The sequence below is a fragment of the Vulpes vulpes genome, unplaced genomic scaffold (assembly GCF_048418805.1).
Source record: "Vulpes vulpes isolate BD-2025 unplaced genomic scaffold, VulVul3 u000000671, whole genome shotgun sequence".
In the NCBI taxonomy this organism is placed as follows: domain Eukaryota; kingdom Metazoa; phylum Chordata; class Mammalia; order Carnivora; family Canidae; genus Vulpes; species Vulpes vulpes.
This window is the reverse complement of record NW_027325801.1, coordinates 1,016,853-1,041,178: the sequence shown is the minus strand read 5'-3', so window position 1 is coordinate 1,041,178 and position 24,326 is coordinate 1,016,853. Positions and strand designations below refer to the sequence as shown.

Sequence of the window (24,326 nt, the reverse complement as noted above, 5' to 3'; positions counted from 1 at the left end):
CCACTCTAGATATGAGCCCAAGGGTAGAGAATCCTAGGTCTATAATACTTGTATATAAACATTTGTAGTAGTTTTAGTTGCAAAAGCCAAAAAGTGGCAACCCAATGTCCACTAACAGGTAAATGGATAAACAAGTTGTGGTATATTCTTCCAATGGAATACTACCCAACAGTCAAAAAAAAAAAAAAAAACCCAAACTATTGATATACGCAGCAATAAGGATAAAAATCAAAATAGTTTTTTAAAACTCAAAATAGGGGTGGCTGGGTAGTTCAGTCAGCTGAGCGTCTGCCTCTAGCTCAGGTTGTGATCCCAGGGTTCTGGAATTGAGCCCCACATCAGGCTCCTTGTTCATAGAAATGCAGGGAAATGCAAAGTAAGCTAAGGTGACAGAAAGCAGATCAATCACCAGCAAAGGCAGGGGATGCATTTAAGGTAGATAGATGTGTTCACTATCTTGACTATGATGATAGTTTCACAAGCATGTTTTTATCTCAAAAATTTCCTCAAATTGTACATTAAAATATGTGCAACTGGGATCCCTGGGTGGCTCAGCAGTTTGGCGCCTGCCTTCGGCCCAGGGCATGATCCTGAGGTCCTGGGATCGAGTCCTGCGTCAAGCTCCCTGCATGGAGCCTGCTTCTCCCTCTGCCTATGTCTCTGCCTCTCTCTCTGTCTCTCGTGAACAAATAAATAAAAATCTAAAAATAGTTTTAAAAATATCTGCCGCTTGGAGCACCTGGGTGGTGCAGTCAGTTGAGTGTCCGACTCTTAGTTTCAGCTCAGGTCAAGACCTGAAGGTCTTGGGCTCAAGCTCCATGTCGGGCTCTGTGCTCAGCATGGAATCTCCTTGAGACTCTGTCTCCCTCTTCCTCTGCCCCTAGCGTTCATGGTCTCTAATAAATAAACAAATCTTTAAAAAATATATATGTGCAATTTACGTCACAGAGGATCACCAGTGGGAATGCAAGATGTGCAATCCTATGGAAGGGAAGTAGGCAATTCACAGCAAAAATGAATTATAAATACCCGCTAACCGATTTCTACGAATCTATCTCAAAATTAAACTGGCAAAACTATGCAAAGACTTGCACAGAATTATTCATCGTAGCACTAATTTTAATAGCAAAAGATGGGAAACAACCCTCACGTCCAGTAACTGCAGACTAGTTGCACACGCTACGGTACATTCACGCCAGAGGGGGGGCATACTACCGCGGAATGGAATACAGAACATTCCTCAACACTGCGAATGAGAAGTCTCCAGGGTACTGGTAAGTGAAAAAAGCCAAAATGTAGAACAGTAGGTACAGGATGCTACTGTCTGGGGATCGAGTCCTATGTCGGGCTCCGTGTGAGGAGCCCGCTTCTCCCTCTGCCTGTGTCTCTGCTTCTCTGTGTCTCTCATGAATAAATCTTTTTAAAAAAATCCCATAAAAACCTGAAAAATTTGGGGCACCTGGCTGGCTCAGTCAGTGAATTGTGCGACTCTTGATCTCAAAGTTGTGGGTTCAAGTCCCATGTTGGGTGTACAGACTGCTTAAAATATTAAAAAAAAAAAAAACCTGAACAACTTTAAACCCTAAAGAGCAAAAGCAAAATGAAACAAATGAACCAGTATATAGTGTTAAGTCTTAACTCCACAGAAACAAATTATTTTACTGTAAAGCCGAGTAATATCCTAAATGGGATATATCCTAACAACAGAAAGAACTACAAAAGAATGTTAGACTTTTCAATAGTCATATTGTTAATAATGGAATTATTTTGACACAATTATATATAAAAAGTTATATATAACAATTATATATAAAAAGTATATATAACAAAGTTACTGTGTTAAGATAATCAGGATCCAAGATTTTTAATACAAGAGAAAAAGAGATACAAATATAAGTTAAACAAGTTAATAGCCCTAAATTTGAATTTGGAATATCAATGTGAACTCATGATATACTCTTACATTTAAAAACTTTATTTAAAAAAGTAATAATAATAAAATAAAAAATAAAAACTTTTTTCCTAGCTTTGTCCTCTGAAAAGGCATAGACATAATGAACAAACTGGTGCAATGAGTGCTCCTAGAGCCCCGGTTGTGTACTTGATATGCCATTCCCCATCGAGATGGGCTAAGGTTCCTTGAAAAAAATCTGCTGATTCTAAGGATCTAGGTGTTCTGGGAGACGAGCTTATACTATCTTGCCTTACCAGAAATCAAGTTATCAAGGATCACAGGACTTGCATCAAAAAGCCTCAGGGTAAACTTAGAGGCTTCCACTGGCCAAACATGGGATGATTGAGTATTCATTTTAAAGACTGAAATGGATTAAAATACATCAAATATGTTAAGGTCTTTGAGTTCAAATGATTTTTTTTTTCCAAAGGGACGCCGAGGGATCCCTGGGTGGCGCAGCGGTTTAGCGCCTGCCTTTGGCCCAGGGCGCGATCCCGGAGACCCAGGATCGAATCCCACGTCGGGTTCCCGGTGCGTGGAGCCTGTTTCTCCCTCTGCCTGTGTCTCTGCCTCTCTCTCTCTCTCTCTGTGACTATCATTTAAAAAAAAAAAAAAAAAAAAAAAAAGGACGCGGGGTGACTCAGCGGTTGGGCGTCTGCCTTTGGCCCAGGTCGTGGTCCTGGGGTCCGGGATCGAGTCCCACGTCGGGCTCCCCCCACAGCCTGCTTCTCCCTCTGCCGGTGTCTTTCATGAATAAATAAATAAAATATTTTAAAACGTTTTAAAAATAAGTAAGATTCTAGTTTTTAAAAGGGGGGGGTAAAACAGAAGACTGAACACTGGCCATCTGGTGATAATAAAGGATCCTGGTTTTATAACTACCGGTTTCAGTGCCTTATCTTTTAGATAAAGAATCGTTAAATAAAATGACCTCCCCCCGGGGTTGGGGAAGCAAGTCCTGGGGCAGGAAGTCGGGGAGGAGACCGGCTCTGGGTCACTAGCTGTTGCCGCAGTTCGGTGGACACGCGCGGTTCACCAGACGACCTTCTCGAATTTGACGCACTGTTGCAAGTTTCCTCGGAAGAGGCTGGAAGAAAAGGCCGAGAGGCTGGCGGTGCAGAGGGGCCTCACCTCCCAGGCCAGCAGCGCGCCGCCCCGCCCGGGGCTCGCCCCGCGGAAGAGGCCCGAAAGCCAAGCGCCCCCGTCCGCACCGTCCCCTCCGGGCTGCTGCGCTCCCCCCGGGCCGTGAGCCCCGCCGTCCCGGCTTCACAAGCTCCGGCGGCCTGACGCGGGGGCACGGCGCTCGGCGGCCGCCCGGTAGCTTCCGCCCGGCCGCCGGAAGTGCGGTGGGGGCGCGGCAGGGGCGCGGCGTGGCCCCTCTAGGCGACCGGAGGCCTCGGCTCTCGGTGGCCCCGAGCGCGCCGCGGAGCCTCAGTCAGGGAAATGGCGCCGGCGGGGCGGGCGCGGCTGCCGGCCGCGCGGGGAGAGGTCGCCCCGGCGGCCCGAAGGCCCGGGGCCGTGGGCGGGGCCTGAGGAGGCGGGGCGCCCCGGGATTGGCGAGCGCGCAGACGAGGCGGGGCGCCCCCTTTGTCTGGGTGCGCTGCGGGCGGCCGTCCCTTCGCGCGTGCGGCTGCGGCGGGGAAGGTGAGTCGGCGGAGCGGCGGCCGCTGGCCGGCCGGGCCCCTGCCGCACGGAGCCGGGAGCCGGGTGGCCCTGCCCTCGGACGGGGCGTCCCCGCGGGCCCCGCCGCCCGCCGCAGCCCGGGCCCGCCGCCCGGTTCCCTCCCCGGCGCCCCCGCGGCCGGCGGGCCTGGCCGGAGGCGGGCGGAGGCGGCGGGGCCTGGGCCGAGAGGCGGGGTGCGCGGGGGCCCCGGGGACGGCGGTCCGCGCCCCCCGCGCCCCGGGCCGGCCCTCGGGGCCCCGCGAGCGCAGAGCGCGGCCGAGCGGCGGCGGCCCGGAGGCCGAAGCCGCTGCCCGGTTTCGCCGTGGCCCCGGGCGCTCCGCGTGCCGCCGGCCCCCGCCCCCTAGTGAGGCCCTTCCCGGCGCTCGAGACGGCGACCTGGACGCGGCCCGCAGACGTTCCCCGGCTCATTGTCTGCTTTGTCACATTTTAATAGAAAACGAAATGCATTTCTTACCATGTACACACGTGAGAAAAACACGGGCAGTGGGGGCGTCGGGACGAGCCTGCGGGGAGCAGGGCAGGCGCTGGCTGGGCCGCGGTGCACCCTCCCCGGGCTCCGTGCGCGCCCTGTCACTCGCCTGAAAGGGACGCTGGGGGCGGCGGGGGCCGGGCCGGGCCGCCTGCACTTGACAGACGTGTCGTGGTGGCGGCGCGTCCCGCGGGGTGGTGCGCGGGGCGGTGGCGGTGGCGGGCGGAGACGTTGGGGCCCTGAGGAGACCGCCGTCCCCGCGCTCGGGTCGCTTGGACGCTTTAGTTTCCGTTCCCCGTGGTCGCTGAGGTGGAAACTCTTCGGGTGCCTTTGTGTTTCCTTTTTCTTTTTCTTTTTTTTTTTTTTTTGCCTTTGTATTTCCTCTGATCTGCCAGTTCGTGCTCTTTTTCGTATATGTTGAAAATGTTCTTCACAAATTGACATTTGACTCCAGTTATGGTGTTTTGTTCTGGTTTGGGGTTTTTTTGAAGAGATTTCAAGTTTTTAATGGTAAAATATTTACTTCTAAAGCTTTTGAGCTTTGTTATGTTTTAAAAGGGCTTTCTCCGTGCCAAGATTTATTTTTAAAATAAACTCTTGTTTTTCTCTGGTACTTGTGCAATGTTGGCTCCATCTGGAATTTATTTTGGTGTGGGGTGAGGGGAATCCGGCTTCATTCTTTTTCTGTCTGCTGTTTCTAACACTATCTATTGAATAATTCATCTTTCCAGTGATTGGAAAACCACCTTCGTCATGCATTAAATTCCTACATGACTTTGGGCCCATTCTGGAATTTGGTGACTTTGATGTGCATAAGGTCTGAATTTTCATGCAGCAGATCTGGAAGTTTCTGCCTCTATCTTTCTCTTTTGGCATTTTGCTTAGGAAGGCCCTTCCCACCTGGAATAATAAAAACCTCTGTATTCGTAGTTGAGTTCTTTTTATAAAATGTAATTTAAAATGTCAACTCTTATTGGTTAGCCCAGTGAATTCATTAGATTTGTAATATTTGATATGAGATGATCTAATTAGTTTCTGGCCTTTTTTTCTTTTTTTTTTTTTTTTTCTTTGCCTTCCTCTACTTTCTGGGAGATCCGTTGAACTTGGTGTAAAGGCCTAATTTTACTTTTCCTAAAGCATTTAACTGGTCCTAGCCCCATTTACTGAATCATCGTTCTTCAGCAATTTGAATTACCTCATCTGTTCTCCGTTTGTTTATACAAGACTTGGCCCTGCTTTGCCCCGTTCCTGGGTCACCCCCTTTCATCCAGCCCCACTCGGCTCTAGGCACTTTGGTTTTATGGATACAGTGGGCAGAATTTACATCTCATTTCTAAAGTTTATTTTCAGCTTGTTTCTTGTACTATTTGTGAGTAGAATCTTTTTCCCTGTATATTTTCTGACTAGGTGTTGCTGGTGTGTAGGAAAGCTATTGATTTGGATACGTGACCAATCACTATGGAATATTGCAGGGTTCTGCTTTGTGTTCACAAGTGGCTCAGAGGTGCCTCTTCCGAAGATGCCTCCACCATGGAGGGCAGGGCATTCCAGCAAGAAAACCCATAGGCACGGATGGTGAGGACAGGGCAGAAGATCCTGGGAGGAGCCCACCCCAAACCAGGGATTTGGAGTGTCCCTGTCCTAGCCTGTTACCGTGGGAGAGATTTCTGGAGGACAGACATGCTTCGTCTTTTACATCAAGCCCATGAGGAATTCAACAAGGGCAATAAGTTCCTAAAACAGCTTAAAAACAAAATAATAATAATAATAATAAACATTAAATTCTAAGCTCTTGGTGCCTCCGCAGTCCCTTCTTCAGTTCCTGTCTGTGTTGCTGGCTGCTCAGGCATCACAGGAGCCAGACACTGCTTGGCACACAGAACGTCTCACTGCGGTGTGGCTTCCTTCCCATTAAGCATCCACTGCTGCTGAGAACATTGATCTGTTCTGGTTTTGTTTGGGTTATTCCCTGAGGAGATTTCCGAATATGAAATTCCTGCATCTGAAGACTGACTGACGGACGGACAGACAGATGGCTGGGCGGGTGGGCGGGCTCCAGTACAGGCACCACCAGGGCAGGTACTATTTGTGCTTGCCCCTGTGTTGGGGCGGCCTGGCCTTCTTCACAGTTTGTTGTCATACTCAGTGATGGGGACTCTGGCTCTGGGGCCATCTGAACAGGATTTGTTGTGCGCACCTATTCTCCCTTTCTGTCTAAATTCCTATGTTGGGACACCTGCGGGGCTCAGTCAGTTAAGCGTCTGGCTCATGATTTCAGCTCAGGTCATGATCTCAGGGTGGTGAGATTGAGCCTCACGTTGGGCTCTGTGCTGAGTGTGGAGCCTGCTTAACATTCTCTCCCCCTCTGTCGCTGCCCCTCTTCCCCCTTATTTCAAACAAAAACTTCTGTGTTTTTCCCCATAGCAAACCTGGAATTGGGGATCAGGATTGTGGGAGTAAGGGTGGAGGAGAGGGTGGCTGGTTCAAAGCCAGTTTTGGTGCCTTGGTTGGTTCTCTTTACTTGCCCGACATTTGTCAGGTTTGCGGGTCACAGTGTTTCACCCGTCTTTGTATGCAGACAGTACCACTTTTTGCATTTCTTTTGTTCATTTTTTTATCAGAATACAGATATTTTGGTTCCTTTGGGCTGCTGTGGTAAAATACTGTAGACAAAGTAGGTAGCCTGTAAAACAGCAGACATTTTTCACTGTTCTGGAGGCTGGAAGTAGCCTTTGTTTCAGTGTTTTTCTGGGACTTTCCCCTTCCCCCCACCCGCTCCCAGGAATCTTTTCCTCTTTGCCCTCTCCACCCACCTCCATGCCTCACTAACATTGACAGCCTGGTTCTTTGAGTTACTTTAATCGAATGAGATAATACTTAGCCCAGCATCATCTGAGCCTGAATCTTGCCATCCTCTTGAGGCCCACAGAGGAGGGGTGTGAGTGCCCTGTTTTATAGGTGGAGACAAAGCACGTGCACACACGTCTTTGCCTTGGAATCATTGTTTCTGAAAGAGGACCTCATGGACATTCTCTGTGCATTCCATGGTTTCATTTACTCATCAGCTGGCTCCCACAGCCTAAATCTTTCTCTCGGGGTGTGCATGACCTTTGTGTGGGAGGACTTTGGGTTGGCAGTGGCACCAACCTTGAGCCTATGTCCATTCCAGGACACAGGGGAGTGCCCGCTGTCTAATGGCATGTCTTACTAATCTACACACTGCCAAGTGGCTTTCCTGGAAAGAGTGTGAAGTGCGGTCTCCTAGCTCTTTAATTTCATTCACTTATTCAGCAAGCATTGGGCTGTTGGCTGCTCTGCTGGGACACAAAGGGAGAATGAGGACTGTATGGGGCAGAGGCCCTCGTGGTTGGGGGGGTCAGAAGGGCCTCAATGAGAGGTAATGTGGCCAAGCACCAGCCAAAGGACAGGAGCCTCCCTAACAGAAGGGAGGCCCAGGAAAGGGATGAAGCCAAGAACAAGCCTGTTCCCACAAGGGTCAGGTGTACAACCGCACTGCCACAGGGGCAGATTCTGGGTGTGCGTTGGGGGTGGATTAAGAGTGGAGTGTGAGAGAGCAAGGTGGAGGGACGCCTGGGTGGCTCAGTCAGTTGAGCATCTGTCTGACTTAGGTTTTGGCTCAGGTCGTGATCTCAGGGCCAAGAGATCAAGCCCTGTGTTGTGCTCCATGCTCAGCAGGGAGTCGGCTTGAAGATTGTCTCCCTCTGCCCCTCCCCATGCTCATTCACTCTCTTGCACACATGTGGGCTCATGTGCTCTCTCGCTTGCTGTCTCCCTGAATCAATCTTTAAAAAAAAAAGAAAAAAGAAAAAAAGAAGCCAATTGTCTTCTAGGTTCAGCCATACCTGCTTCTATCACCCCCACTGGGGAGGCCCTAAATAGGGTTCCTATGGGTGTTTATTGTTGGATACTGGCCCAGTTACAGTGGGGCCATAGTGCAGGTGACTGCCTACTTGCACCAGGTTCCCAGAGGACCAGAGCTGGATTATACATGAAGGTCAAATTCTCATGCAGGTGAGGGTGGATGGAGGCCCTGGCTGAAGGAGCAATGTCCCAGAGACCGAGTGGAGACTGAGTTGTAGGAGGGCAAAGTAACCAACTGTCACCACTGCAAACAGTGGACAAGGATCTGGCCACATGGAGGTCATACCCATGGGCAGGGCTGCCTTGGGGTTGGTGGAGACCGCTCATGGGGAGGCAGCTGGACAAGGCCATGGGAAAGATGACCGACCATAAGAGATGGCAGGTCTGGGGCTGCTCGAGGGGGTGGGGGTGTCAGACATACCACCAAAGAGGGCAGGAGGCAGACGGGTGGCAATGACTTCCTCATTGTTGAGACCTGGTGAGGCAGGATCCCTGCCCCCCATTCTTTCATATTTTATTCTTCTCTTTCTCCAGCATCTCGTTCATATGGTTTTTAAGGTAGTTTTACTCCTCTAAGACTCTTATTGGAATCCTATTTAGAGTTGCATTGCATCGACACAGAAACATTGATTTGGGGGAAATGGGCATTCTTGGTGAACAGAGCAGAGAGGCTGGCCTCTCTCCATCCCAGGCTACTCTCCTGTTCCTTAGAAGGCAGCTGCAGTTAGGAGTTCCGTGTGTATATTCCCAAAAGTTGTCTATGCAGACATACACATGCATCTGATATTGTACTAAGAAAATGGGGTTGTGCTCCCTGACTTCCTGCCCCCAAGCCTTCCCTTTAGGCAGCCCACAGTGTGAGGCATCCTGTTTGTCCAGGGGATGGTCTTGTACCATTTTTCCTAGAGTGATCACCTGCTAGGTTTCTGTGTCCCTGTTACAGACTCCCTTTGACATTCCAAAAGATGTGAATCCCGTATCCCCATTAGGAGAGCTCCTGGTCCCCCCGCCCCCACTTTCTTTCAGTAATTTGAACATGACACATACCTCAGCTTAACTTATCCTGATATGTCCCCAGAACCTGTCCACCCCCAGGCTCCCCAGGGTGCTCAGACCAAATCCCTGGGTAACTTTGGACTTAATCTACCAGAATCAACCATGTGTGATGTTCCATTGCTAATCTCTGGTGGAGCCACCACCAGGCTGATGGCCCCAGCCTCACTGGAGCACCAGGGTACAACCAGGTGAGACTGAGGCATCAGTAGGCCTACAGGAGTCATGGTTAAGTGAGGCATGCGGGCCTGGGATGGGGTCCCAACAGGAGTGTGGACCTTAAGCAAAACCATCGATTCTCATCTTCCCTGGGGATTATCTCTGGAGGCAGCTTGGCCTGGCATCCATGCCCAACCTGTTGATCACTTGGCACCTGTGTGAATGCTCTAACACCAGCCCTTGTACACGGACTGTGGGCCTGAGCAGATGGCTTAGAGTCCTTGGTAACTCCCTAGCTGACTGCGAGGACCTCACGGTGTAGAGAGCGAAACCTTGAGGCTGAAACCTCCGGGTACACTGGTGTCCCCAAGCATCTCATACCGGATGTCACTGGGCCCACAGTCAGAGTCCAGGGACCATGGTTCCTGAACTGTAGGGGCAGGGAGGCTGGACTCCCAGAAGTCAGGGTCTGTGAGGGCAAGGCTGGGCCCCTCATGTGCTCCCTCTTCCTCAGCCCCACAGGATCCTCTGACTTCCATCTGCCTCAGAAATCTCGGGATCAGGTGATGGCAGCGGCCAGGCTCCTGCCACCACCGGCAGGACCCCAGGTGAGCTGCCCCCAAGGCCTGTGGACCACCCCTGCATTTCCTCAGAGCCCTCCCATGCCCAGGGCTCCAGGTGGTAGCCTGAGTGTCCCTGCATCTCCTGAACTCTGTGGCCCCTTCCTGGCACCCACCCCCAAGCTGCTTGCGTGTTTGCCCTACCTCCTGACCAAGGGCATCTCCACTCCCCACACCCCACATTGCCTGTACCCACTCCCATCTCCAGTGTGGAGATTTAGTCTAACCTGCAGCAGCCCCTGTCATTCCAGGCCAAGGTGACCTTTGAGGATGTGGCTGTGCTCCTCTCCCAGGAGGAATGGGACCGCCTGGGCCCCGCTCAGCGCGGCCTCTACCGACACGTGATGATGGAGACATATGGGAATGTGGTGTCACTGGGTATGTCCCCTCAGCAGGCCTCTTCTGTGTCTGTGTGCTTGGCCAGGGGTGGAGGCCCTGCACTATGGGTTTTGGGTAACATCCAGGTGTTCAGCTCTAGAGGAAGGTCAGTCCGTCTGTCTCATGCCTGCAGGTCACTCAGGTAGGGTGGGAGTGTTCCCAGATATGTGCTGACAAAAGGCCTTCCCTCCCCATGAGCAGGACTTCCAGGATCAAAGCCCAACGTGATCTGCCAGCTGGAACGAGGAGAAGAGCCATGGGTCCTGGATGGGCAGGGGACTAAGGAGACTGGGGGCCTGGGGAGTGGCCATTCAGGTGAGTGAAAGGAGCTGGCCCTCCCTCACTGGGGCTAAATCCGTTCTGGCGGCTGTGGGCACTGAGAGGTGACAGCAGGAGTGGCTTCCACCCAGGCCTCTTCTGGCAGAGGAGCCTTCGGGCTTAACTCCTTGAGCTGCACTTACCCATGTGACAGCAAATGAAAGAAGTTCCTCCTCTGGAGAAGTGTTTTCTTGTCCCTTCAACTCTCTGTTTTTTGCAGACAACTACAGACACGACCACATGCCAGCTTGTATGCGACAAGACAGCTCACCCTGTCCGTGGGGTAGGTGTATGTCTCATCTTTTTAATCCCTAAATCCCTGAAGGTGTTACTACCCGTTACTCACCAGAATGTAAAGAGATTCCCGGGGCGCCCCGATGCAGAATATGTTCTCATTATATGACACAATCTCCACGAAACTGTGGGCAGGGGTTTTCTAAATTAAAATTTTCTTTCAGTGCAATTGTTTTTTTTCCCTTTGTCTTGTCACATGTAAAACATTTTTCCCCAGTCTATACTTGAAACAACTTAAGCCATCATTCTGAAAGTGGGTGCTCTGCTTAGGCCAGCTTCTGCGCCACGTGGGCCCAGGGGGCCTGGCACTGTCCCTGACAGCAGCTTGAGTCTGTGGACATGAAAAGTTGGTCATGCGTTGATTTTATGACCTGGATGGTTGAGTGAGTAATTTCCTATACAGTTGTTTTTTAACTTATTAAAGTCATCTTGCTCATCTTGTTACTTTGGCATCAGACAAGAAACCACCTATTCAGGAAACTTCGAACCATAGAAATGATACTTCTCATTGCAAATAGGTAATATTTTTTTGGCTAGTAAGCTTTGGTCTATGGTAATGAAGCTCTTTATAAGTCAAAAAAAAAAAAAAAAAAAAAAAACCAAAAACCTAAACCGTGTTTCCCAGTTTAAAAAACACATAGTATGTCCTTTTAAAAATAAGTTGTATAAAAATTTTAATTTTATTTATTTATTTTAAAGATTTAATTATTCATGAGAGACACAGAGGGATAGGCAGGCTCCCTGTGGGGAGCATCAATCACTGAGCCACCCAGGTCCCCTAAAAATTTTATTAAATAGATAATAGTAAAGCCAGATTTTTAAAACGAAGAACCTATTAGTGTTACCATTCTTTTTTTTTTTTTTTAAGGTTTTTTTTTTTTTTTCTTAATTTATTCATGAAAAACAGAGAGGCAGAGACACAGGAAGAGGGAGAAGCAGGCTCCCCGCAGGGAGCCCGATGAGGGACTCAGGCCCAGGATCACACCCTGAACCCTGAGCTGAAGGCAAACGCTCAATCAATGAGCCACTCAGGCATCCCACTTTTACCATTCTTGAATTACTAAGTATACACTTAATTGCTCTAAGGAGAATAAGAAAAGTAGACACAAAACTTGAACAGCTTTGGATTAGAGGAGGAAAACCAAAGGGTCAATAAATGTGAGAACATGCTCAGCCTTATTATTCATCAGTAAAATGTAAGTCAAAACTATTATCGTTTACTGTGTTAAACCTTCAGGATGAAAAAAATGGAAAGATCTAATTGAAGTTTGGGTGAGGCTATTAGCTAATGAGGGGGTAAATGCACACTACTTTGGAAATCAGTTTGGCATTATCTAATGAAGCTGAAAATACAAGTTCCTACATCAAATACCTTTTTTTTTTTTTTTTTAAGATTTTATTTATCTATTAGTGAGAGACAGAGAGGCAGAGACACAGGCAGAGGGAGAAGCAGGCTCCATGCAGGGAACCTGATGCGGGACTCGATCCCCGGACTGCAGGATCACTCCCTAGGCGGAAGGCAGGCGCTAAACCGCTGAGCCACCTGGGCTGCCCTACATCAAATACCCTACTCTCATATGTACAGTAAGAATGTTTGTGTATAAAAACCAAGAAGCATATGCAAGAATCTTTTTAATTTTTTTTTTTATTTATGATAGTCACAGAGAGAGAGAGGCGGAGACACAGGCAGAGGGAGAAGCAGGCTCCATGCACCGGAAGCCCGACATGGGATTCGATCCCACGTCGCCAGGATCGTGCCCTGGGCCAAAGGCAGGCACTGAACCACTGCGCCACCCAGGGATCCCCATATGCAAGAATCTTACAGAAGTATGCTTTGTGATAGAAAAAATTAACAATAACCCAAATGTCCATCCCACTGTCCAGCAGTAGGATAGATGAGTAAACCGTGGTGTTTTAATAGAAAGGAAATGGGACGCCTGGGTGGCTCAGCAGTTGAGAATCTAACTTTGGCTCAGGGCGTGATCCCTAGGGCCTGGTTTGAGTCCCGCATCGGGTTTCCTGCAGGGAGCTTGCTCCTCCTTCTGCCTATGTCTCTGCCTCTCTCTCTTTCTGGGTCTCTCATGAATAAATAAATCTTAAAAAAAAATAGGAAAGAACAAGTTGTAGTAAAAATGGTTTAATAACCGCTGTGGAACAATATAATGAATTGGAACACAGTGTTGACAGAGGAAAGCAAGTTGAAGAAGACCAGGCACCATGAAATTATAAAAATCTCAGGAATACGCCTAATTGAGTTACTGGTTAGAGATACAAATTTCTAAGATAAAGCTATTTAAAAAAACAAACACTGGGCGGCCCTGGTTGCTCAGTGGTTTAGCGCTGCCTTCAGCCTGGGGTGGGATCCTGGAGACCCGGGATCCAGTCCCGCATGGGGCTCCCTGCATGGAGCCTGCTTCTCTGCCGGCCTGTATTTCTGCCTCTGTCTGTCTCTGTGTCTCTCATGAATAAATAAAGATCTTTTTAAAAATTAATAATAATAAATGGAGTAAACAGAGATGGGAGTTACCCTCTCACTTGAAACATCTGAAAAATGACGAGATACATGAAACCACAGCTCTCCAGGTGTTGGGAATCATTGTCATGAAATCAATGAAGGGGGATCCCTGGGTGGCGCGGTGGTTTAGCGCCTGCCTTTGGCCCAGGGCGCAATCCTGGAGACTCGGGATCGAATCCCACGTCGGGATCCCGGTACATGGAGCCTGCTTCTCCCTCTGCCTGTGTCTCTGCCTCTCTCTCTCTCTCTCTCTCTCTCTCTCTCTGTGACTATAATAAATAAATTTAAAAAAAAAGAAATCAATGAAGGAAATTAATCCCTGAGAGACAGGAAACAAAGGGCTGATCCCTATAATTGCCCCAGCTTACAGCTTGAAGAAGATCACAATGCAGGGAGGGCAGAGCCCAGTGGTCTCCCAGACTTAGGGACACATAGTCAGGAGTCCAGAGAAGCCAGGGAGGCTAGAAGTCCCACAGAAGAGTCCATTTGACAAAGAGAACTCTGGAGATCTGCAGGGAGACCTTCTTGAGTATTAGCACTAGCAAGGAAACCCCGTCCAATGCCAGGAAGGAGCCCCCTCTTTGGAAGGAGTAGCAGCCAGAACTTAAGATGGTTTTCATAGTGGAATGAATGTTTGTGCGCACCGCCCCCCCAATTCATCTGTCAAAGCCCTAAACCCCAGTGTGAATGTATTGGTGATGGACCCTTTATGGAAGTTATTAAGGTTAAATGAGGTCATAGGGTAGGGCCTGGATTTGCTAGGGTTAGTGTCTTTATAAGAAGAGGAAGGGGCAGCCTGGGTGACTCAGCGGTTTAGCGCCATCTTCAGGCGTGATCCCGGAGACCTGAGATCAAGTCCCACATCAGGCTCCTTGCATGGAGCCTGCTTCTCCCTCTGCCTGTGTCTCTGCCTCTCTCTCTCAGCATCTCTCATAAATAAATAAATAATCTTAAAAAAAAAAAAAAAAGGAAAAGAGACCAGAGCTCTCTTTCTTGGCACATACAGCCTCCCGGACCCCTGCCCCAGGACGTATTCATCCCACTTGCATAATCCCCAGGACTGTGAATATGGGTTTTACTCCTGTGACTGTTATGTTAAGCTTTTGCTTTTAAGGAATGGAGGACCCTTTAAACATGGGTCTGGAGGTCAGCGACAAGTCAGAGTCAAAGACTGGGAAGGATTGGATACACCACTGCTGCCTTGAAGGTGGAGGGACCACATGGCAAGGAATGCAGGTAGCCTTTCAGAGCTGAGCGTGGCAAGGAAACAGTCACCTTAGTCCTGCAGCCTTGTAGAAAGAGCTAAATTTTGACAACTATTAAGAATGAGCTTTGAAGTACATTTATTGCCTGAGCCTCCACACACAGACGAACACTTTATTTCAGCCTTATGATACGCTGAGCAGAGAATCCAACTATGTCATGTGGCCTGCAGAACTCTAGGCTGGCAGATACAGTGCCCAGTGCTCATGCGAGGCTGGGAAGGGTGCTGCTCCCAACACAGGAGTGGGAAACCCGTAACTCTCAGGGCACCATCGATTAGAGAGCTGACTTGGGGGAAGAGCCCTAAGCACCCTCTGGTCTGATCTGACAAAGTTGAAAGACAAGAACTACAGTTGATACTCTGAAGTAACTTAACCAAGAATACTTAAGCTCAAGAATATTTGTTTTGTTTTTATTTAAAATATTTATTTGAGAGAAAGAGAGAGAGAGACAAAGAATGGGGGGTGGGGTGGGGAGGAGAGGGAAACTGAAGCTGACTCCGCGGAGTGTGGAGCCTGACACAGGGCTCGATCTCACAATCAGATCATTACCTGTGCTGAAACCAAGAACCCGACACTCAACCAACTGCATCACCCAGGCACCCCACGTTCAAGAATATTTCTAGGGGCAGCCCAGGTGTCTCAGCAGTTTGGTGCCGCCTTTGGCCCGGGGTGTGATCCTGGAGACCTGGGATCAAGTCCCACTTCGGGCTCCCTGCATGGAGCCTGCTTCTCCCTCTGCCTGTGTCTCTGCCTGTGCCCCTCTGCCCCTCTCTCTCTCTCTCTCTCTCTCTCTCATGAATAAATAAAATCTTTAAATATATATATATATATATATATATATATATATATATATATATATATATTTCTAGAAATATCCCAACACCAACCAAGGTAAAATTCATAATATTTGGCTTCAATTAAAATGTTACCAGACAGGGATCCCTGGGTGGCGCAGCGGTTTAGCACCTGCCTTTGGCCCAGGGCGCGATCCTGGAGACCCGGGATCGAATCCCACGTCAGGCTCCCGGTGCATGGAGCCTGCCTCTCCCTCTGCCTATGTCTCTACCTCTCTCTCTCTGTGACTATCATAAATAAATTAAAAAAAAAAAAAATAAAATAAAATAAAATGTTACCAGACATACAAGAAAGTAAGAAGATACGATCATAATTAGAAAAAACAGTCCTGTTAAACTAACCAGAAATGACATCAGTGATAGAATTGGAAGACAAGGATGTTAAAATAAAATAAATTTATTCCATATGTTGAAGGACGAGAGAGAATATTGAGCATATTAAGTAGAAGCATGGAAGATCCGTGAAAGACTCCAATCTGATCTCTAGGGATGGAGACAACAACGTCTGAGACGAAGTGTTCACTTGGTAAATTAGTGGCAGATTAGACCTCCTGTAAGAAAAGATTTGTGAAAATAAAGTCCTAGGAACTACTGAAAAGGAAGCAAGGGAAAAAGTACAGCACATCCATGAGCTGGGGGACAATCTGAAGTGGCCTAATACATGTCACTGAGGCCAACAAAGCAGGTCAGAAAAAATATTTGAAGACAGTAGTTGAAATTTTTCCCAAATTTGATGAAAGGTATGAATTCCCAGATCTAAGAAATTCAACGAACCCTCGACAAAATTACACTAAACTACATCATAATCAAAACTGTTCTAGCTGTGAAGCCAACAAAGGAGATAAAATAGAATTAGGAAAAGTAAGAGGAGAAAGAGAAAAGGGAACAAAGCGCAGCTGTTTAGGGACCCCTCTGGGCTTTAGGATTCGCGGCTCTGACATCGTTGCCTGGGGCAATGCGAACCCTGGTTCACATGCGGCGTGTGAGACTGTTAGGGCAGCGAGCTTCTCTGTCGGCGCTCGGGCTGCATGACAAAAGGCCGCTGACAGAGTGACTTGGACATCATCAACTTCGTTCTCACGCCCTGGAGGCCAGAAGCCCCAGACCCGTGCAGCGGGGTATCCGGTGAGGGCCTCCTGGCACCGGCACCTTCCGATGCTCGGCGGCCTCTGCCTGTGAGCGCGGGAGGGGCGGGGGGGGGTTTAGCTTGCTGGTGTCTCCTCCTACTGGGCACTACTCCCGTCCTGGGGTCTCCTCCCAGTGACCTCCTCTGACTCTAATCACCTCCCAGAGGCCCCACCCCCAGACATCACACGGGTTAGGGTTTCAGCATGTGAAGTTGGGAGGAAGGGACACAAACAATTGGTTCATCACAACAGTCCTGTTACTCTGTCCCAGGTCCTGTGATCAACCGAAGTTCTACCTGTATGTATGTTATAAACCCGCACTCCATACCTTTTTTTAAAGTTTTAAGTGATCTCTACACCCAACATGGGGCTTGAACTCAACACCTCAAGACCAAGAGTCGCACACTCCTCTGGCTGAGCCAGCCAAGCTCCCCAGCACATAACTATTTCTGCTTTAGACGGTTCTCCTTTACAGTGATTTAGAAAACCTTCTTTACATAGTCCTGTATATATATCTTCATTTTAACCATTTCCAAAAGCCTTTATTTCCTTATATAATCCATCTTTTCTGTCCGGTATATTTCTGCAGCCTGAAGAATTCCCTTCAACATTAGCTTGGATTTGATTGTTGGGTGTCTTCTCCATTGGTGTTTGTGAATTGACCAGTTTTTTTCTTTTTGTCACTTTCCGGATGTCAGTCCATTGTCCTTTGACTTGTTTCTGATGATGAATCGACTGTACTTGTTCTATTCATTCCTCTGTGTCATAGGTGGTTTTTGTCTAACTGCCTCTAAGATTTTCTCTTTGGCTTTTAGCAGTTGGACTATGATGTATCTAGGTGGTATTTTAAAAACACATTTGTGATTCTAATATCTTGGATCTTTGTTTTGATGTCTTCTATCATTTTTAGAAAAATCTCAGCCATTTTCTTTTCAGATGCTTTTTCTTGCCTCTTTTGCGATTCCAACTACATGCAAGCTAGGCCATTTGATAATGACCCGTACTGGCTTTATGTTTCATACGTTTCTGTCTTTGTATTTCTTTTTGGATGATTTCTCTTGACCTATTTTCAAGCTCACTGGTCTTTCTCAGCTGGGTGGGGCATTCCTGTGTTACTGTGTTTTTTACATCTAGCATTTCTAATTGGACTGTTTCTTCCAGTATCTATCTGTCTGCTGAAACTCCCCATCTGGTCATTCAGTTGTTCCAGCATATGGGTCCTCCCTAGTTCTAGTTCTGTTCATCATTTAGTCACTTCACTCTGTGTGTGTGTGTGTACATGTACGTGTATGCAGTCTTTCTCTTGGGTGGCTCATAGTTTTTTGTTGAATGTCAGCTAGTAGAGATAGAGGTAAACAGTGTAACTGTCTGGAAACGTAGCCTGCGCTACTGGGCTGTCAGCGTGGAAGCCTGAGCTGGTCTAGTCAGGAGCTGGGCTGGGCTCAGTTGTTTCCAGGTGTGCCTGTAAGAGGGTTTTTTCCTTGCTCTTGCCCCAACCCTAGCAGTAGTCTCAGTTGCTGGTTATTCTATGCTTGCTGGCCTTTGGGGCAGAGGAAAATGAGAGGATGCTCCACTGTCCCGGTCCATCCTCAGTTGTAGGCAGGTGTTGTGTCCCTGGGTCACAGCCCCTCCCCTAGTTGAAGCAGATCTCACTTTTGGGCTCACAATCATTTCCTGCCTCTCCCTCAGGAGTAAAGGGTAGTTTTCCTTTCCCTTCCCGGCCATTGTAATTTTCGCCTGTGCCCTGGAATGAGAGGTTTGCTTTCCCTCTCAGATGACTTACAGCTTTTGTTCTGTAGAGAAGGATTCCAGTGGGTGCTTTTGCTTTTCCCCCTTGTAGGCCTGAGCCACCAAAGAAGGCTTCCTCTGGACCTGCCCCCATGGGGAGCCCATGGACATGAGCCCCCTGTGTCTGTGGCTCTCTGGGGTTCTTTGAAAGATGATTAATGTTTTAACCAGGTGCTTTGAATTGCTTGGGTGGTGACCTGTCTTTCATATTCCTCTTACCTCTTTTCCATTACGGGCGCACCAGTGCAGTTGTCTCTCTGTGCAGGCACCTGTCTCCTTAGATTTCAGGGCATTTGGGGGCTGTCGTGACCTCGGCTCTGTGATAGATTCAAGAAAGTTAAGATTTTATAGATTATCTTTTTCTTACTGTTGAGGTGGAAGGGATAGTCTTACAGCTTTATCCCTCCTGGGGGAATTCAGTTATTGTGTAATTAATAAATAGTATAATGATGGTGATATTAACAGTTAAAGGGACATGAGAACTATAACTGGGTTGTCGGTGTATCCACCTGTCAGATTGGTCGTGGTGAGGGCCCCTCCAGCGCCACTGATGAGTGGGCAGTGCTGGGGGAGAGGGTGGCTACTTGACAACAGTAAGCTGTTACCGGGCACCTGGGTGGCTCAGTCAGTTAAGTGCCTGACTCTTGGTTTCAGCTCAGGTCACAATCTCCTGGGTTGTGGGATCAAGCCCTGTGTTAGGCTCCACACTCAGCACCGAGTTTGCCTGTGACTATTACCTGCCCCTCATACTCTGTTTCTCTTTCTCAAGTCAGTAAATCTTTTAAAAACTTTTAAAAATGATATGGTGTCACATGGTAGCCTGACGATAGGAATAGGGCTTGTCCAAGCCGTCTTTCTTGTGGAAAGAGGAAGATAAGGAATCAAAAAAGAGACGTAGATCCCGAAGGCCCACCAGCCACCAGGGTAGGGGCTCCTTGGAGGAGGAAGGAAGTGCTGGTGGGCCATCAGGATGGCCAGCTCTGGCAGCAGGCAGCACCACCCGCCTGAGTCTGGAAAGCCCTGCAGGATGGAGGCGTGTGTGTCCCTAGTGCCGCCGAATCTTGGGGTGGGTGTGGAGAGCGGTTCATCAAGCCTGGAGTGGGACTCCAGCCTCTAAAAGGGAGGCCCCTTATTCGGGAGAGTCTCCCAGCATCTCACTCCCGCCTCTTCTCAGATGACCCTCTGGCTGCCACCAGCTTCTGCAAGAGGTATTGGCGTTTGGCAGGTCTTCTTCCTCCGTCCAGGGCAGCCATGCCCTAGCTGCTGAGGGCAACACAGATCTAAACAGGCATATTTTATTCGTTGACCACCTTGGCCCAGATCTTTCTCTGCACACCAATCAGAAGTCCATCTTAGGAGCTCCCTGGGGTTTCTGGAGAGACCGCTTGGCTTCTGAATCTTTTGTTTTTCAAGGGTCCATATTGGGGTTCCAGGAGGCCCCCGGACCAAGTTAGGAACTGATTAAAGATTGAAGCTTCTATCTCGATGATGCTGTTATCAGCAACATGGTGGGGGGGGGGGACCACAGGCCCCCATCCTGGGCCCCACCTCTGAACAGAGCGGAGCAGCAGGCGGTCGGCAAGCTGAGCGGCCCGCGTGTCACTTGTCCCCAGTGCCCGGCGGCCTCCACTCAGCTCACGAGGTTTCTCGGCCTCAGGCTGTTCCGGGCCGAGGTCTTGGAGCCGGGGGTGGCCCCCCAACCGCAGGGCTGCGCTGGGCGGGGACTCCTGCCTCCACCCGCTAGGGGCCCCGGAGCCAGCGCCCCCGGCACCGCCCGGCCTCGGGACGTCCGCGGTCCCCCCATGGGTCCTGGCCTTCCCGGTGGCGCGGTCGCCAAGGTTCACGCGGCGCTCGCCTCGGATGGTGTGCGCACCGCTTGGGTGTTGGGGGCGGGACTGAACTCCCCGCGGCCCTTGCCCCTCGGGCGCCGCACACGAGGACGCCCCTGCACCTGCGCCTGCGCCTGTGCCGCCCTTCCACCCTGTGGCCATCGGACACGCCCGCGGGCTCCTGTCCCACCTGCTCCACACCACGCCTCGCCCGCCGCCTTTGCGGTCAGCCCAGCCAGGCCCCCGCGGGCGGGGTGCAGACCGGCAGTCGGTGCTGCTGGGGGGGCTCCAGGGAGGGGGGCCGGGGAGACCCCAGGGAGGGGCTCCCGGGGGGGCTCAGCCGGCTGCGTCCGCCTTGGGCTCGGCTCGGGGTTTGGGGGGCTGGGGTGGGGCCCTGCTCACGGGGAGTCCACGTCCCCCTTAACCTAGGTCCCTCCAGCTGCTCGTTCTCTGTCTTAAGTAAAGTCCCAAGAGAGGAGGACTGCGGGGAGATGGGCCCAGGCCGCAGGGGCCGCTGTGCTAGTTGCTGCGCCCACTCGTGATCGTCCTGGCCCCGAGCGCTGGGCCACCTGTGCCCAGCAAAGCCACCCGTAGGTGCCGCCTGCCGCACCGTTCTCTCTGGGTTCACCTCTAACGTGGTGCTCTGCGTTTGCTGTTTCAGAATGTGAAAACCAGGGAGAGAACCAAGATAGGGACTTGGGCGTGAAGCCACGTGTCTCCGAGGACGGCTCCGTGGTCCCGGGGGAAGGCCGCCCGGGATGGCGCGACCGGGGGCGCCCGCGCGACGCTCCGCCGCCTCGGGCCCCGGCCGCTGCTGGCGCCGAGCGGCCCTACAAGTGCACCGAGTGCGGCAAATGCTTCGGCCGCAGCTCGCACCTCCTGCAGCACCAGAGGACCCACACCGGCGAGAAGCCGTACGTGTGCGGCGTGTGCGGGAAGGCCTTCAGCCAGAGCTCCGTGCTCAGCAAACACCGGCGCATCCACACGGGCGAGAAGCCGTACGAGTGCAACGAGTGCGGGAAGGCCTTCCGCGTGAGCTCCGACCTGGCGCAGCACCACAAGATCCACACGGGCGAGAAGCCGCACGAGTGCCTGGAGTGCCGCAAGGCCTTCACGCAACTCTCGCACCTCATCCAGCACCAGCGCATCCACACGGGCGAGCGGCCGTACGTGTGCGCGCTGTGCGGGAAGGCCTTCAACCACAGCACCGTGCTGCGCAGCCACCAGCGCGTGCACACCGGCGAGAAGCCGCACGAGTGCGCGCAATGCGGCCGCGCCTTCAGCGTCAAGAGGACGCTGCTGCAGCACCAGCGCGTGCACACGGGCGAGAAGCCGTACACCTGCAGCGAGTGCGGCCGCGCCTTCAGCGACCGCTCGGTGCTCATCCAGCACCACAACGTGCACACGGGCGAGAAGCCGTACGAGTGCGGCGAGTGCGGCAAGGCCTTCAGCCACCGCTCGACGCTCATGAACCACGAGCGCATCCACACGGAGGAGAAGCCGTACGGCTGCTACGCGTGCGGCAAGGCCTTCGTGCAGCACTCGCACCTGACGCAGCACCAGCGCGTGCACACCGGCGAGAAGCCATACGTGTGCGGCGAGTGCGGCCACGCCTTCAGCGCCCGCAGGTCTCTGGTGCAGCACGAGCGCATCCACACGGGCGAGCGGCCCTTCCGCTGCGCGCAGTGCGGCAAGGCCTTCAGCCTCAAGGCCACGCTGATCGTGCACCTGCGGACGCACACCGGGGAGCGGCCGTACGAGTGCAGCCGCTGCGGCAAGGCCTTCAGCCAGTACTCGGTGCTCATCCAGCACCAGCGCATCCACACGGGCGAGCGGCCCTACGAGTGCGGCGAGTGCGGCCGCGCCTTCAACCAGCACGGGCACCTGATCCAGCACCAGAAGGTGCACCGGAAGCTGTGACGCCCGGGAGCCCCGCGGCCCGGAGCCCTGGCACGAGGAGCTGCGGCCCGGGGGAGCCTCGGGGGCCCGGCTTTGTTTCCCCCCACCCTCCGGTTCTGCCGCACAACACTCACCTCCGTGGTGACTTTTGGTACAGGGCGCCACGTGCACTCACCCTCTAACATTACACCGTCTGTTGGAAGAAACCGAAGGAAGTTAGGACCCAAGGAAATACTGTCACAAAACTTTCTTACCTTCTAAATAAAGTTTTTTCTTAGAACATCCCATGCCTTTCCTAAAAACGATAATTATTCTAATTATCGCACCTAAAATTAGACTTGGATTATTTGCAGTGTTGTTAGGCCACTGAAGTGTTGTCTGGATGATATATTTTTTTTAAAATGTCATTAAGTCTCATCATGTAAATGGCTAGGAACCCTAACTGTATAGAATCACATGTTTTATAAAAAGTCTAAAGATTAATTAGTGAGAAATGATGTAAACTTAGAAAACACTTCATCTGGTGTTTCAACTTTATTCAAGATCAGAAAGGATATCCTAACTTTTGGTGAAAATTCAACTCAAATATGCTTCTTTGCCTCAAAGCCCACCCTTATGATTTAAAGCTTTGTGCCCCAGAAATCATGGGACGTCTTGAGCCTCTGGACCCCATGTGGGTTGGAGGGAGGCTCTGCACCTCAGAGCCCAGACCTCAGCTGTTGCACGAACTGGGAGCCTCTTTACACATTGTTTTACTCAAAAGAAAGTTCTTTGGTATATATTTTTAAAACTTAAAATTCTCAAATTCAAATAGTTTTTTTATTATCTAAAATTTCCATTCCAGTGTTTGAGGTTTTTGTGTTTTAACTCCTGATTCCAAGAAAGTCTAGTATCCAGTTTCACTTACTACAATGAATCTGGTTTGTCATTTCTAAGTTTTTTCCTCTCTCTCTTGAAAACATCAGCTTCTCAGGAGAAATGAAGGACTAGAGTGTTGACCTCTCAGTCCACAGCAATAACACTGACGCAGATAAAAGCTTGTTTCCCCCTCCCTCTCTCTGATACAGGTGACAGGCGCCAATATCACAGGTGAAATTCTGGAAGCTGAGGGTTGCAGGTGTGCTTCAGGGAGGAGATGGGCTCCTTCCGAAAAGAATTGGCATCACATGTGTACTGCAGAGCCGCTGGGACCAGAGGAGCTAAAGCCACTGAGCAAAACCAGGAGTTGGGCTCACTAAGGTAGATGAGCTCACCGAGGTGTCGCTTCGCTGGAGCTGAGGGAGCAGGTGTGACTTCAGAGATGGCGAAAACCTCTGAGGAGATGCTGTCGAGGCCAAGTTCATGGTGCGATTCAGAGGAGCTGAAATCCCTGGGGCCAAACTGCAGAGGAATAGAGCTCATGGAAGTGGGACACTCACTCCTGAACCCCACGGAGGGGGTCCACCGCCTCCCCCGCACTGACTGGGTCTATGGCTGTGTCTGACTCCACAGCTGCCCCGCAGGGCGCACCACTACTCAGGGCACAATTCCTAATCCCATGGAAGAGTTAGGATACAAAACAGTTCGGTCAAGACGACGCTGAGTTATGTACGATGTACAGAAACACTTGCTTGGAAAGACACTGTCTGTACTACAGGACAGCAGAAGTGACCCTTCAGTTGCTCTGGATTGCTAGATCCACCACACCCAGGATTTGGGGGGGAATCTGCAAAATGTATGGTTCGCTTTTCAGCCTTCTTAGGCGAAGTATACTTTATCATTCTGGCTTTTCTTCCCGTCAGCTGCCATTGACCTATTGGTGAGTGTCCAGGCTCAGGTGTCCATGGGGCTGGAAGGTGAGCTTCAGTGCCCTTCTCCTTGGGAATGGTCCCTGGGCCACACATTTTTTTGTCCTTCACCTCTCCAAGGACCAGGAGGTAGCATATAACCTGCTGGAACGTATGGGCGGTCTGCATCTTTTGGAAGTGGCATCAGGCACCAAAATGATGCCTGGGGTCCCTTCACCCTGGTAATAGCCTTCTCGGCCATCGGCACCCAGCTTTCTGTAGTCCTTGTGATGGAAGTTAGTATAACTCTGAACAGGTGCAGCTGTCGTGGAGGCAGGGGGCCATGGAGCAACAGGCCAGGGGAACTGCTCACCCACCACGAGGAGACAAATTCTCCCCAACCCCAGGGGATCTTGAAGAAGCTCAGCCCACAGGCCTGCAACACATGCAGCTGTCATGAGAGGCCACACAGC

General features: G+C 50.6%; 1 protein-coding gene across 5 annotated transcripts; it reads left to right on the top strand.

Annotated features, from left to right (window-relative positions):
* Positions 1-3,402: 3,402 nt before the first annotated feature.
* On the top strand, positions 3,403-22,369 carry ZNF250 (zinc finger protein 250). 5 transcript variants are annotated; one of them, XM_072745922.1, is made up of 7 exons: positions 4,009-4,102; positions 9,139-9,232; positions 9,715-9,808; positions 10,057-10,198; positions 10,400-10,513; positions 10,737-10,799; positions 20,850-22,369. In XM_072745922.1, exons 1-7 carry the CDS (start codon positions 4,093-4,095, stop codon positions 22,106-22,108), a joined length of 1,776 nt encoding a protein of 591 aa, XP_072602023.1. In that variant the 5' UTR covers positions 4,009-4,092; the 3' UTR covers positions 22,109-22,369. The 5 variants fall into 5 exon arrangements, with proteins under 5 accessions (XP_072602021.1, XP_072602020.1, XP_072602023.1 ...); XM_072745920.1 differs by lacking the exons at positions 4,009-4,102; positions 9,139-9,232 and adding an exon at positions 3,403-3,598; XM_072745919.1 differs by lacking the exons at positions 4,009-4,102; positions 9,139-9,232 and adding an exon at positions 3,484-3,598 and having other exon boundaries at positions 10,072-10,198.
* Positions 22,370-24,326: the final 1,957 nt, after the last annotated feature.

Bases quoted from the DNA above. Each gene is read 5' to 3' on its own strand.
- ZNF250 (XM_025987519.2), top strand. From the start codon at position 9,057: ATGTCCCCAGAACCTGTCCACCCCCAGGCTCCCCAGGGTGCTCAGACC. The intron at 9,809-10,056 runs GTGAGCTGCCCC...AACCTGCAGCAG, and splicing joins CACCACCGGCAGGACCCCAG to CCCCTGTCATTCCAGGCCAA. The intron at 10,514-10,736 runs GTGAGTGAAAGG...TGTTTTTTGCAG, and splicing joins CCTGGGGAGTGGCCATTCAG to ACAACTACAGACACGACCAC.